Source organism: Salmo salar, chromosome 15 (genome assembly GCF_965601325.2).
Source record: "Salmo salar chromosome 15, fSalSal1, whole genome shotgun sequence".
NCBI classification, from domain to species: domain Eukaryota; kingdom Metazoa; phylum Chordata; class Actinopteri; order Salmoniformes; family Salmonidae; genus Salmo; species Salmo salar.
The window spans coordinates 71045046-71060192 of NC_138305.1; the positions used below are offsets into that span (position 1 = coordinate 71045046).

At 44.5% G+C, this 15147-nt stretch overlaps 1 protein-coding gene across 1 annotated transcript; it reads left to right on the top strand.

Moving 5' to 3' along the window:
* The first annotated feature begins 148 nt into the window (after positions 1 to 148).
* Positions 149 to 15078, top strand: LOC106571953 (mitogen-activated protein kinase kinase kinase 12-like). The gene is made up of 14 exons (XM_014145556.3): positions 149 to 383; positions 4039 to 4601; positions 5690 to 5873; positions 6101 to 6292; positions 6671 to 6829; positions 6925 to 7083; positions 7306 to 7414; positions 7779 to 7888; positions 8284 to 8400; positions 8680 to 8814; positions 8996 to 9707; positions 9813 to 9880; positions 11513 to 11810; positions 13899 to 15078. The coding sequence occupies exons 2-14, from the start codon at positions 4100 to 4102 to the stop codon at positions 14064 to 14066; spliced, it is 2913 nt and encodes a 970-aa protein (XP_014001031.3). The 5' UTR covers positions 149 to 383; positions 4039 to 4099; the 3' UTR covers positions 14067 to 15078.
* The last annotated feature ends 69 nt before the right edge of the window (positions 15079 to 15147 follow it).

The window sequence follows — 15147 nt, forward strand, 5'->3', positions numbered from 1 at the left end:
GAAGTCAGTGGGACCCACATGACTCGAAGACAGTTTATGAAACGTTGCTGAAAAGATGGAAACCACTGTATAATTTTATGGGGGCGATATTCGCGCCCCCTTGTGGGTAGCTTGCAACTCCGTGACGTCAATTCAGCACTGGGAAGGAGACAGCTCCCTCCCCCAACCCAGCGCGCGACTCACGTTCCATGGTTCCCCGGTTATTGATAACACAATTTGCCCGCTGGGATTCGTTCTGATAACGTGAACTCGTGGAAAGGGACTTTCACGCAATAAAACGACTGTAAGTCCGGAGAGGAAAAACGACAATTGTTCTTAATTATCGCATGTAGCAAGCTGAACCCATCCCGTACTTGACAACGCGACATCAACCAGGCAGAAAGGTATGGGAATGTCATGCTATCAAGTGTTATAGATCAAATAGGAAATCAGGTATTATGAGATGTTCATGTAGGTTTGCCTTTGCCTCATGCAGTGTACTCTGTTCACATTGTAGCGTACCAGCACGTCAATCTAGGAGAAAAAGCATAATCGCTGATTAATGCGAGAGATCATATTTGTGTAGCAGCGTGATAATCTATTACGAAATATGTTTGTGTTGGTGCCAACATTAAGTAAATCTACAGACGATGCGGCAGTTAGACTTGGCATGGATGGACTCGTACGGTTCGGGCTTTAATTCATGCACGTCGACTGTGATGCTAGTGAGTGTCATCATCACATCCTTGGTTATTTAAAGATAGATCTCCCTGCATTTGTGAGCGAAAGTGCTCCTTCCCACTGTGGCCCAGTGTTTTTCCCATTTAACGCTCTCTATTCGCTCGAGCGTCGCGATTCTCATGCGGTGGTGCAGTACAGAGTAAGGGGCTGCCGTATAATGTAAATTGGGTACATGTGGCAGTTCTCTCTCTCTCTCTTACTTACACACACACACACACACACACACACACACACACACACACACACACACACACACACACACACACACACACACACACACACACACACACACACACACACACACACACACGCTCACACGCTCACAGACACGCGCGCACGCACACACACACACACACACCTCAATGGGTTAGTTATGCAATTTCGTCATATTCTACAGAGATACAATGCCATGACTTGTACAGTATTGTAAATGAATAGGTTGCAGCATAACACTGTCAAGCCAAGCATGTAACAGGACCGTATGTTCCATTCAATACATACAGTACCAGAAGAAACATAGTAGCTTACTCATTCTTATTGATTCCAACAGAGTACTATCCATATCCATAATGTAACAAATATATAGGCTTGCCTACCCTATGGTGACACTCCTAAGGGAATCACCCTGGGGATAAAGGTCAGGTTTATTCTGTAGTCAGTGCTATCTTCCTGGTTCATTCATAAAACTATTTCCCATTCCAGATGATTTGGCCCTGTTTGACTGCCTCAATCCCGTTCATAGATTCATAAATATTAAAATGTGGTTCACTGAATAATTGAGTCTTTATTGAGGAGAAATTGCATGAAATGGTTGACTTGTTTTCACAGGAGTGTTTTTTTTTTAAGAAAGGTAGAGCAAGATTTTATTGATTCCCTGTAGTCATTTTTTTCTCTCTCTCTCTCCCTCTCTTCTCCCACAAAGTAAGGCCCATCTGTCTGATGTTTCGTCTGTTACAGACAGTCTTTCTGCTGAGTGAACAACACCTATGTAGTTGACTTGATTACAATCATTTCTACTTTACTTAAACTTAAAAAAGGTACCGAATTGTACTTAAAGGCTTCCAAACGCTTGTCACTGTAGTGGTACCTGTAAGCGAAATCCATTGTATCGTTAGTTATAGGCATATATCCTTGCAGTTTGTACAAATTTCCCTTTTTAGAGTACCACCACAGTGACAAAGCCGTTTGTTCCTTTTAAGTGACAAAAATGTACCTCTTCTCTATACCAAGCTCCTCATGAGTTCACACCTCTCCGCCATCCCGCTTCGGACACCAGTGTAGGGAATTCGTGTGGGTAGCCTGGGACTCGAACCTGGGTCCAGCAACTATCAAGTCAACACGTTAATCATTACGCTAAGAGGTCCATACCTCTTGACTAGTTTGATCAGTGTTGGGTTAATGTTGCTAAAATATTAATTACAGCTTTTTATTGTCACATGCTTTTATGTAAGCCTTTATAAAGACTTCAGAACTAGCAGCAGACATGCTCAAACTTTAATTAACAACAACAATTAACAACCATAGACTACTTAAACTGGTACACCACTTTCAATCACAGGTGGCCAAAAATAACTAACTGAATGCCACCCCGACTCAGCCATGCCTCCTATGATTGTACCTTTATATTCCAAATATCGGGTACAGTATTTTTACATTATACTAGATTATCCCCAAATGTATCCTAAAAGGTCCAGAACAGTACCATGTGAGATTATACAGTCAGTGATAGAGTATTCAGACCACTTCCATTTTTCCACATTTTGTTACGGTACAGCCTTATTGAAAAAAATTCTCTCATCGATCTACACACAATACCCCATAATGACAAAGCAAAAACAGGTTTTTAGAAATTTTTGCAAACATTATTTACATAAGTATTCAGACCCTTTGCTATGAGACTCGAAACTGAGCTCAGGTGCATTCTGTTTCGATTGACCATACTTGAGATGTTTCTACAGCTTGATTGGAGTCCACCTGTGGTAAATTCAATTGATTGGACATGATTTGGAAAGGCACACAGCTGTCTATATAAGGTCCCACAGTTGACAGTGCATGCCAGAGCAAAAACCAAGCCATGAGGTCGAAGGAATTGTCCGTAGAGCTCCAAGACAGTATTATGTCAAGGCACAGATCTGGGGAAGTGTACCAAAACATTTCTGCAGCATTGAAGGTCCTCAAGAAGAATAGCCTCAATCATTATTAAATGGAAGAAGTTTGGAACCACCAAGACTCTTCCTAGAGCTGGCCGCCTGGCCAAACTGATCAATCGGGGGAGAAGAGCCTTGGTCAGGGAGGTGACCAAGAACCCGATGGTCACTCTGGCCGAACTCCAGAGTTCACCTGTGGAGATGGGAGAACTTCCTGAAGGACAACTCCTTCTGCACTCCATCAATCTGCACTCCACCAATCAGGCCTTTGTGGTAGAGTTGCCAGATAGAAGACACTCCTCAGTAAAAGGCACATGACAGTCCGCTTGGAGTTTGCAATGACCTTCCAATGACCCTAAGCACACAGCCAGCACAATGCAGGAGTTCCTTCAGGACAAGTCTGAATGTCCTTGAGTGGCCCAGGCAGAGCCCGGACTTGAACCCAATCTAACATCTGATGAGAGACCTGAAAATAGCTGTTCAGTGACGCTCCCCATCCAACCTGACATAGCTTGAGATGATCTGCATAGAAGAATGTGAGAAACTCCCCAAATACAGGTGTGCCAAGCTTGTAGCGTAAGACTCAAGTCAGACTCAAGGCTGTAATCTCTGCCAAAGGTTCTTCAGCAAAGTACTGAGTAAAGCGTCTGATTACTTATGTAAATGTGATATGTCCGTTTTTCATTTTTAAGACCTGACATTCTTTTTCTTCTTAAAACCTGTTTTTGAGTGATGAAGAAAAAAAAACAATTTAATCAATTTTAGAATAAGACTGTAACGTAACAAAATGTGGAAAAAGTAAAGTGGTCTGAATACTTTCAGAATGCACTGTATGAATACATAAGACATGGGAAAATGTTTATAATTATAGGAAATTAGTTTTAAAACTGCACATTTTATAGCCTTGCTCGAACCTTGGGGGGGCGCGCTTGCAAAACTGTGGTACGCCACTGACCCTAACTGTACCTTATTTTCTGAGAGTATATGTATCATACTGACAAGGTCAAACATTCAGAAAACACTGTTTTGAATGAAAAACCGAGATACGGGTATATTTCAGCACTGGACAGCTCCAAAACAGCCAAAAGAGCAGGTATTAATGGATTATGCTGATTTATAGTGATTCATTAGATTTTTTCTTCCCTCTTCATTTTTGTTTCTCCCCATCCAGGCCTCCCCTTCTCCCTCTGTACTCCCATCCATCCTTGGCTACTGTGTTGTGGGACCCCCTGATGAGTGGGACCTGCCTCCATGAGCCCCGCGCCCCCTCCCCCTCTCTCTCAGGCTTCAGCACCCCCATCTCAGAGCCCCCCTTCCGCAGGTTGGATGCAGACACCCCCGCCTGCACCCCAGAGACCGACCTGACCCCCACCCAGTGTGTCCTCCGCAACGTGTTGTCCATCGACACCGGTGGGGCACCAGGGGTGCCAGGCGGGGTTGAGGGGTGCCCCCACACCTGTGGCAGCAGCCCCACCCCTAGTGACGGGCCCCCGGCCCACTTTGACAACAGTGTGCTGAAGTTACACGAGCATGAGGCCTGCCAGTGTGGGGGCGGGGCAGAGGCGGGGCTTAGCTCGGAGGCTGGGGCCGTCCGTAGCCAATCAGACAACATCCGGATGCAGCAAGGAGGTGGAGGGTTCCTGGAGGGGTTGTTTGGCTGCCTGAAACCCGTCTGGACCATGATCGGGAAAGCATACTCCCCCGAACACAAGCATAACCAGGAAGGTGTGTGGAGTGAGTATAACGGCCAGTTCTTTGTCACTTCAGCACAAGGTCTTCTGTGTTTAATAACAACTTTTGTATACTTTTAGGATACTGAATACCTTAACCAATACAGAAATACATGGAGATGTCATGTAGGATACTGAATACCTTAACCAATACAGAAATACATGGAGATGTCATGTAGGATACTGAATCTATTGTCACTTGAAATGTTAGTCATTCACTGTGTAAAGGTGTTGAGGTAAATCCGTAACCATGGTGATGCATTATATATCCAATAAAAAGGTTAAACTTCGAGATGCTGCTCCTCCTTGCTACTTTTCATTTTGGAGGGTATTCACTAAAATGGCTTACATTTCTCTCTCTTTTTATATCTCTCACTATGCCTTCCTGCCTTCCTGCCACCATCCCCTACTCTCCACCATAATGCGGCTGATGTTACCTTTGCACTAGCCTCATTCACAGTCTGATCTACGGTAGCGGATTCACAGCTGGTTAGCGAGACAACAAGAACAGCTGCCTCTACAGCAGCAGGTCCCTTGAGACCACAAAACTTTAGTGGACCTCATGCAGAATTAATCTGCTTGTGTCTCTTATTCCGCCTACTGGCATCTGTCTTCTCACAGTGACCAAACTCTCAGTTATTCATCTATCTACTGTACTCTTATGACAGATTCCAGATTGAGGGTTTCCAGTTCCGAGGTAAATAGAAATACTTTAGAAAAAACAGATCCACACCACATTGTATGAGAAGGCAGCTCTTATGACAGATTATGGGAGATGAGAGATTAACTTTGGGGAGATGTGCAGCTGTTTGCCTCTACATGTCTCTCCAACTGCCATCTTACTGTACACTGCACATATTGATCCAATCGTGAGCTATGATGCTATAACGGGGAAAACACCTACTAATGTGTCGATATTAAGTACTTTTTCCATAGGAAAGTCATATATACGTAGATGTCTTTCCCTTGTGGACCATTAAAATGCAACAGATGATGTCGTTTATATGACACATCTCAGCTGGTTTGCTTAGAGCCGTCTGCCACCCACGGCTTGTCACTTACTGCTTCCTTGTGTTGATGTTGCATTCTTAGAATCCTGGGAGGTTCCATTTGAAGAGATCTCGGACCTGCAGTGGGTTGGCAGCGGGGCCCAGGGGGCGGTCTTCTTGGGGAAGTTCCACGGAGAGGATGTGGCCGTCAAGAAAGTCCGGGACATCAAGGAGACGGAGATCAAGCACCTACGCAAACTCAAGCACCCCAACATCATCACCTTCAAGTGAGAAAAACTCCCTGACCCTGACCCCAAGAGAACAGTAGAGATGTATATGACGATAGTAGTAGAACGTATAAACATATTCCCAACTGTTGGTCCGAGCTATTGTAGCCTAGACCAAGCAAACCATCAAGACTATGACATCATCAGACATTGACTCTATTTTTCTCCTCTTTCTCCTTTGTCCCTCCCTCCCTCCATTCCTTCTTCCCTCCCTCTCTGTCCCCCAGGGGTATCTGCACCCAGGCTCCCTGCTACTGTATCCTGATGGAGTACTGTGCCCAGGGCCAGCTGTACGAGGTGCTGAGAGCAGGCAGGAAGATCACCCCCTCCCTGCTCATAGACTGGGCCATGGGCATCGCCGGGGGCATGAACTACCTGCACCTCCACAAGATCATCCACAGAGACCTCAAGTCCCCCAAGTGAGTCCATGTGCTCGATATTATCAAAACCATCCACCTATGTCAGAGGCGAGCAATCAATTTGGCTCAAGGGCCACATCGCAATTTCCAAATTCAGCGGAGGGCCGTACATATTTTTTTATGACCGATTTGTTAGTCAAAACCAAGTCCGTTCAAGAGTGTCCCGGAGTGTTATTTAACCCGAAACATTATAATTCCACCCGCGGGCTGGATTGAATGGGCTCGCGGACCAAATCCGGTCGGCGGGCTGTATGTCCCCTGGCTTATAGAGATTAGAAGTCTCCAAATTGAATCAATGAGCTCTTTCGAAAAAATATTTTTCCATTTCTGGCTTAAGAACATCTACAATAATAGTGGTTTTCTTTCTATCCTTGTCAGTATGCTGATTACCCATGATGACCTAGTGAAGATCTCTGACTTCGGCACCTCCAAGGAGCTCATTGATAAGAGCATGAAGATGTCCTTCGCGGGTACGGTGGCCTGGATGGCCCCAGAGGTCATTCGGAATGAACCCGTATCAGAGAAGGTGGACATCTGGTAAGTGAAGGATTCCAACTTCTTGGCCATATAAAAGATGACCAATGCAATCCCATCTCAGTGATCACTAATATAAGGAGTGTTGTGAACTGCAGGTCTTTCGGAGTGGTGCTGTGGGAGATGCTGACCGGGGAGGTCCCCTATAAGGATGTGGACTCCTCTGCCATCATCTGGGGGGTGGGCAACAACAGCCTGAACCTCCCTATCCCAGAGAGCTGCCCAGACGGCTTCAAAATCCTCCTGAGGCAGTGCTGGTGAGTGGAGAGGGAGGGAGGGAGGGAAAGAGGGAGGGAGGGAAAGAGAGGGATGGTGGAAAAGAGAAGAGAGAGGTGAGAGGTGGCGGTGGAAATAGATAGCGGGAAATTGTGTCCTTTTAAACCTTTCCCAGATAGACTTGGCTCACTTAGAACCATATTGATTATACAGTAGATATACAAAAGTTGTCTCTGACTGAAAATATCTCCTTGGCTTTTCAGGAACTGTAAACCCAGAAATAGACCCTCTTTCCGTCAGATCCTCCTCCATCTGGATATAGCCTCAGCTGATGTACTCTCCACCCCACAGGAGACATACTTCAAGTCTCAGGTAGCCCACTCTACACTATGTCTCACACAACCTGATGAACTTATACACAAGCAAACACATTCACAGGTGACACATATGAGTGCACAAATATGTGCATGCACGTGTACACTCGCACACATACCCAGTGTGTGTGTGTGTGTGTGTGTGTGTGTGTGTGTGTGTGTGTGTGTGTGTGTGTGTGTGTGTGTGTGTGTGTGTGCTGTGTCTGTGTCTGTGTCTGTGTCTGTGTGTGTGTGTGTGTGTGTGTGTGTGTGTGTGTGTGTGTGTGTGTGTGTGTGTCTGTGTGTGTGTGTGTGTCTGTGTCTGTGTGTGTCTGTCTGTGTGTGTGTCTGTGTGTCTGTGTGTGTGTGTGTGTGTTGCGCAGGCTGAGTGGCGGGAGGAGGTGAAGCAGCACTTTGAGAAGATTAAGTCTGAGGGGACCTGTCTGCACCGACTGGACGAGGAACTGATCAACCGACGCAGAGAGGAGCTAAGGTCTGTACCACGACACTCTGACAGGCAGAGTTACTCTTCTCTTTGAGATGCAGGAAGTGATGCTATGCCAGGATAGTGTAAGAGAAAACCCCCACCCACTAGGCCCAGACTCAATTCATTGAAATGACATGGACACAGCATTGATTCAACCAGTGTGTGCCCAGTGGGCAGTGCCTTGTTATGAGCTGTGAAACTATAATACAGTAATCGCATGGTCATGTCGACAGGCAGTTTCACTAACATCAAATGTCTAATTCCTTTTTATCCAATGCCCTTCCTTTATCTATCTTTGAAGACAGAAAAAAGAAAGAGATAGAAAATAATAGTCTCAGGCCACATTTCTTGCATCCTTTCATGCGGAGCATGATGTCATTTGTGCGTTCTTTTCTATTCAGGCACGCTCTGGACATCCGGGAGCACTATGAGAGGAAGCTGGAAAGGACCAACAACCTCTACATGGAGCTCAACGCTGTCATGCTGCAGCTGGAGCTCAAAGAGAAAGAGCTGCAGAAGTAGGTGGCTCTCTCAATCAAAGCACTTCGATGCTTATTTAGTTGTTTAGCTAATTCTCAGATCATTTGCATAAAGAAAAGTCAAATTTATCACATGAATCATGTCAGCTATTATAGTATATAGACATACTGAACATGCAGTGTTTGAAAATGAGTTGATAAATAGTCTCTGGTAATTGAGTTTATAGAGGATACAAGTCATAGAAATAGAATATGTAGAACAGACTAGTTTCTGGATTTCTTATGCATTCAACATGAATGGTATTGATGTGTTCCTAGGAGAGAGCAGTCTTTAGATAAGAAGTACCCAGGACTGTTCAAGCACCACAGCTCCAGACAGACTAGCTCCTCCAACTCCATGGACAAACTCATCAAGAAGAGAAACGTCCCACAGAAACTGCCCTCTGGAAAGAGGTGAGAGTTCATTCCGAGAGCCAAAAGCATAGGAGACAAGCGTAGTTCTTATGTGAACCCTATAAGGAGGTGGATCATGCAAAACTAAATACTCGATTGAAACCATTATAAATAGCTGAAGATTTGTTATCCAATTATTTCACATCTGACCATCATTTCCTATTCTATTCTGTTCTCATAGGCCAGACATCCTCAAGTCAGAGGTGATCATTCCCAAGATGGATTCCTCCGTGATGCAGGTCACCATCCCCTCCTGCTCCAACAGGGGCTCCACGTCTCCCAGCCGCTCGCGTAGGGTCAAGACCCGCCACCGCAAGCCTGGTAAGGGCAGCAGCGGGGACCTTGCCGGCCTGAAGGCCACTCAACCCTCTCCCGACGGGGACAACCCTGCCCAGGCCAACAGCTCCAGCACGGGCCCCTCCAAGCAGCTCCAGGACCCCAGCGTGGCCCTGCGGGCCCTGGGCCACGAGCAGCAGCAGAGGCAGCTGTCCTCCTCCAGCCCGGACCTCATCTGCACCACACTGGCGGCTGAGGGTCAAGGGAAAGGAGAACCCACCGTTGGGGGGCTTGAGAGGGGCGGCAGCCTGAGCGCCTCCGCGGGCCTGGGGGGGTCCGAGGGGGGCGCGGGGGGTCTGGATGACCTCACAGAGACCACCCCACGCAGCGACACGCCCAGCGAGGATGCGGCCTCGTTCCCTTTCTCTAGCAGCCCGGACTCGCCATGTGGAAGGGGGGCGGCCGCCGGGAGGGGGTCTGTGCTGGGCGCCCCACGCCTGCCCCACGATGGGGACGATAAGGAAGAGGGAGTGAGTGGTGTGAGGCTACCCCGGGGGGCATCAGGGCATCTCACCCCCTCAGCTATCCTGTACAGGGCGGCCATCGCACGCAAACAGGTACAGTCCCAATGAAAAGCTAGTCATGTTCAGTATGTACTCTCTCCTTTCATCTCTGTGAATGTGTTAGCTAACCCATTTCTGTTTTCCCTGCTGTGTCCACAGAGGCGTGGCGTGTCTTCAGAGGAGGAGGAGGGGGAGGTTGACAGCGAGGTGGAGTTGCCACGGAGACGGTGAGCAGTGTTGGGGAAGCTACTCGGGAAATATAGTTTACCAAGCTACCGATTACTTCACACTGGTAGAAGTTAAGCAACACTAAAGCTAGAAACATATAGTTTACTTAATTAAAGTTACATTGAAAAAGTAGTTCACTACATCATGATACATTTTCATATGTAAATCTGAAACGTCATAGATTACAAATTGCAAGAACAGATCACTCTAGACTCGGATGTTAACAGAATGTGTCATTTAGCCTATTAAACACGAAAACTGTGTTTCAAGTGAGAATTACGCAGGTCTGATGCCAAAAAAGAAAGAAAATTCTTGCCTACCCATATTTTATTTTAGCAAAAAAGGTAGTGTGTAATTCCAGTAGTTAGCTACACTGCTATATGTCAAAAGTAATGAAAGCACTACCAAGATTAGAATGTAGCTCAACTACCACCAAGCTACTGCAAAATGTAGTTAAATCACTAGTTGAATTATATGTAGTTCACTACTCCCCAACACTGAAGGTGAGTACAGCACATTTGTAAAATATTACTATTCTAATCAGAGATTCTGTGTAGCAGGTATAGGTGGTTATTCAATGAATATTCAATATGACTATTCAGTATGACTATTCAGTATGACTGTTCAGTATGACTGTTCAGTATGAATGTTCAGTATGATTGTTCAATATGACTGTTCAGTATGACTGTTCAATATGACTATTCAATATGACTGTTCAGTATGACTATTCAGTATGACTGTTCAATATGACTATTCAGTATGACTGTTCAGTATGACTATTCAGTATGACTGTTCAGTATGACTGTTCAGTATGATTGTTCAGTATGACTATTCAGTATGACTGTTCAGTATGACTGTTCAGTATGACTGTTCAGTATGATTGTTCAGTATGACTGTTCAGTATGACTGTTCAATATGACTGTTAAGTATGACTGTTCAATATGACTATTCAATATGACTGTTCAGTATGACTATTCAGTATGAATATTCAGTATGACTGTTCAGTATGACTGTTCAGTATGACTGTTCAGTATGACTATTCAATATGACTATTCAGTATGACTGTTCAGTATGACTGTTCAGTATGACTGTTCAGTATGACTATTCAATATGACTATTCAGTATGACTGTTCAGTATGACTGTTCAATATGACTATTCAATATGACTGACTGTTCAATATGACTATTCAATATGAAGGTTCAGTATGATTGTTCAATATGACTATTCAATATGAATGTTCAATATGACTATTCAATGTGACTGTTCAGTATGACTGTTCAATATGACTATTCAATATGAATGTTCAGTATGACTGTTCAATATGACTATTCAATATGACTGTTCAGTATGACTATTCAATATGACTGTTCAGTATGATTGTTCAATATGACTATTGAATATGACTATTTAATATGACTGTTCAGTATGACTATTTAATATGACTGTACAGTATGACTATTAAATATGACTTTCAAATGTTTCTATTCAATATGACTTTCAAATGTGTCTATTCAATATGACTATTAAATATGACTATTCAATATCAATCAAATGAATGAATCAAAACTGAAACGAAACTGGATTCCTCTCTTCTTTTATCTCCCTCTTCTCCCTCGTTCATCCTCCCCAGACGTCCGACCAGCATCACCAAGTGCCAGTTGGTGTCTACCTTCAGCTCGGAGAACCTCTCTGTGTCGGATGGCGAAGAGGGTCACACCACCGACCACTCCCACAGCGGCACGCCGGACGTCGTCAGCACCAACACGGACGACCGTCTGGGCGACCGCAGCGATGACCTCCTGTCGCAGGGGTCAGAGATCCCAGCAGACAACACTGACCCGGTGCAGGCCTCTGGCGGGCTGTCTGAGAGGGAGGGAGCCCTGGGCCAGGTCAAAGCCCTGCTGGACGCTTCACAGAATCCTAATGAGGTAACACAATTCTCTCTCTCTGATACTGGATATACGGTGCATTCGGAAAGTATTCAGACCCCTTGACTTTTTAGATTTTTTTGCAAACGTATTAAATAGAAATAACTGAAATATCACGTTCACATAAGTATTCAGACCCTTTGCTCTGTACTTTGTTGAGTACTTTGTTGAAGCACCTTTGGCAGTGATTACAGCCTCGAGTCCTCTTGGGTATGACGCTACAAGCTTGACACACCTGTATTTGGGGAGTTTCTCCCATTCTTCTCTGCAGATACTCTCAAGATCTGTCAGGTTGGATGGGGAGCGTCGCTGCACAGCTATTTTCAGGTCTCGCCAGAGATATTCCAGAGAAGTCCGGGCTCTGGCTGGGCCACTCAAGGACATTCAGAGACTTGTCCCAAAGCCACTCCTGTGTTGTCTTGGCTGTGTGCTTAGGGTCGTTGTCCTGTTGGAAGGAGAACCTTCGCCCCAGTCTGAGGTCCTGAGCGGTCTGGAGCAGGTTTAGGGATGGTGCCACGTTTCCTCCAGACGTGGCGCTTGGCATTTAGTCCAAAAAGTTCAATCTTGGTTTCATCAGACCAGAGAATCTTGTTTCTCATGGTCTGAGAGTCTTTAGGTGCCTTTTGGCAAACTCCAAGCGGGCAGTCATGTGCCTTTTACTGAGGAGTGGCTTTCATCTGGCCACTCTACCACAAAGGCCTGATTGGTGGAGTGCTACAGAGATGGTTGTCATTCTGGGAGGTTCTCCCATCTTCACAGAGGAACTCTGGAGCTCTGTCAGAGTGACCATTGGGTTCTTGGTCACCTCCCTGACCAAGGCCCTTCTCCCCCGATTGCTCAGTTTGGCTGGGCGGCCAGCTCTAAGAAGAGTCTTTGGTGGTTCCAAACTTCTTCCATTTAAGAATGATGGAGGCCACTGTGTTCTTGGGGACCTTCAATGCTGCAGAATATTTTTTGGGCACCCTTCCCCAGATCTGTGCCTCGACACAATCCTGTCTCAGAGCTCTATGGACAATTCCTTCGACCTCATGGCTTAGTTTTTGCTCTGACATGCACTGTCAACTGTGGGACATTATATAGACAGGTGTGTGACTTTCCAAATCATGTCCAATCAAATGAATTTACCACAGGTAGACTCCAATGAAATTGTAGAAACATCTCAAGGATGATCATTGGAAACAGGATGCACCTGAGCTCAATTTCGAGTCTCATAGCAAAGGGTCTGAATACATATGTAAATATGGTATTTTTTTTATTTAGGGTTTTATATATTTGCAAAAAAATATTAAAAACCTGTTTTCGCTTTGTAATTAGTGTAGATTGATTAGGAAAAAAAGAAAATTTAATCCATTTTAGAATAAGACTAACGTAACAAAATGTGGAAAAGGTCATGGGGTCTGAATACTTTCCGAATGCACTGTATACTTCGTGTTATTTTTAATTACAGTGAAGAAAAATATTAAGGCAACATGCAACAATTTGTTACAGTTTATATGAGGAAATCTGTCAATTTAAATACATTCATTAGGCTCTAATGAATGGATTTCACATGACTGGGGAATAGAGATATTCATCTGTTGGTCACATATACCTTAAAAGAAACGGGCCTCAGGATCTCATCACGGTATTTCTGAGCATTGAAATAGTCAACGATAAAATGTAATTGTGTTCGTTGTGCATAGCTTATGCCTTACACCATAATCCCACTGCCACCATGGGGCACTCTGTTCACAATGTTGACAACAGCAAACTACTCGCCCACATGACGCCAGACACGTGGTCTGTAGTTGGCAAAGGAGAAATGCTCACTAACAGGGATGTAAACAAATTTGTGACCATAATTAGAGAGGAATAAGCTTTTTGTGCACATGGAAAATGATCTTTTATTTCAGCTCATGAAACATGGGACCAACACTTTACATGTTGCGTTTATATTTTTGTTCAGTGTAGTTTATCTGTTCCCCACCACTAGTTCTAATCTCCACTACTTCCATGGATGAGAACCATTAACACCTCCCATAACTTTGAGGTTTCAGTTGTTATCTTCAACCTCTAGTATAATGTTTCTCTTCTCTCTCTCTACCTCAGAGTCGGGCCCTGTGCGACGACTCGGACTGCGACAGCGCTGAGCTTGACCAGTCAGGAAGTGGGGAGCCCAGTCGTCCACCCAGCGCTGGGGCCTGGCCACCTCCATCAGGGTACCCCTCTGGGCCCCAACAAGGGTCTCCTCAGGGGCCCCAGACAGGGCCTCCATAGAGCCAACACACTGGACACTATAGAACTACAGCTACCTTACAGTAAACAACCATCACAGAGCCTACCTACGCCAGTATCTAAAGCAGGACTTCACTGAATGTGATGAGTGGTCCCATCAACTGAGCTCAGGCTATGACAAGTTAACTACCAGTGTCTCGTGCAGCAATTTGGGTTTGTTAGTTAGCATATCTTCATAAGATAACACAGATGATTTGTTATAAACTGACAGCAGTTGTTAGGACAGCTTGTGATATGACTTGTTTAGATTTCATTTTATAGAGAGTTTAGGTCAAGTGTTAATACAGGTACCTTTAGACACTGCTCCAGTTCAGCAAAAAACCCGTGCACACCGACAGACATGCGCACACACTGTCCCCTTGCCAACTGGTACTTTACCATCACAGCTCTTGGAGGAGCCTAATGTCCGATTCACTCATTTCTCCCATGCAAATAAATAATGTAGATATTCACATATCACATTACAAAAATAATATATTTTACATGCAAGATAAGAACTGATGTATAAAAAAAAAAATAAAGCAGTATGCAGCCCAATTAACAAATGCATGACTACACGTTTATATTAAGTTTTGGATGTGTCCGTTTTATATTTTGTGAGAAGGTTTACACTTTTTTACCCTGAAAGTATTAATTTCCATAAGATTTTTTGTTAATGAATTGAGGTTGGCACTTAAAAGGTTGTCAAAGGTGAATGAATAGCTCAGTAAAATGTTTGAACTTTCATGGATAGGTCCCTCAGCTGGTAATGTTAAAGTCATACTTTTATCTTAACTCTCCTACCACAGAGTTTTGAATACACAACCCTTTAAGATCACAGAGAAACTAGCCAGAACAAAGATAGAATACTGCTCTCTGGTGGTAGTAGTGGAATAGTAAGTATCCTTTGAATTTCAAAAGGTTTTGTTTTTATACAGCATTGCACATTGTACTGTAACATAGGAATTATATCAAAATACGAGCAAGAAAATAAATACTGTATTGGTAAATCTTCTGAGGTGTGACTGGTGTGTTCTATTGTGAACTTGTAAACTTCTTATAGAACTTAGGTGAGGGCCCTGTA

What these genes read in the sequence shown, in the direction of transcription:
- LOC106571953 (XM_014145556.3), top strand. Translation starts at nt 4,100, where the DNA reads ATGAGTGGGACCTGCCTCCATGAGCCCCGCGCCCCCTCCCCCTCTCTC. An exon ending in AGAGACCTCAAGTCCCCCAA is followed by an intron (nt 6,293 to 6,670) that starts GTGAGTCCATGT and finishes TATCCTTGTCAG; the next exon opens with TATGCTGATTACCCATGATG. An exon ending in CGACGCAGAGAGGAGCTAAG is followed by an intron (nt 7,889 to 8,283) that starts GTCTGTACCACG and finishes TTTTCTATTCAG; the next exon opens with GCACGCTCTGGACATCCGGG.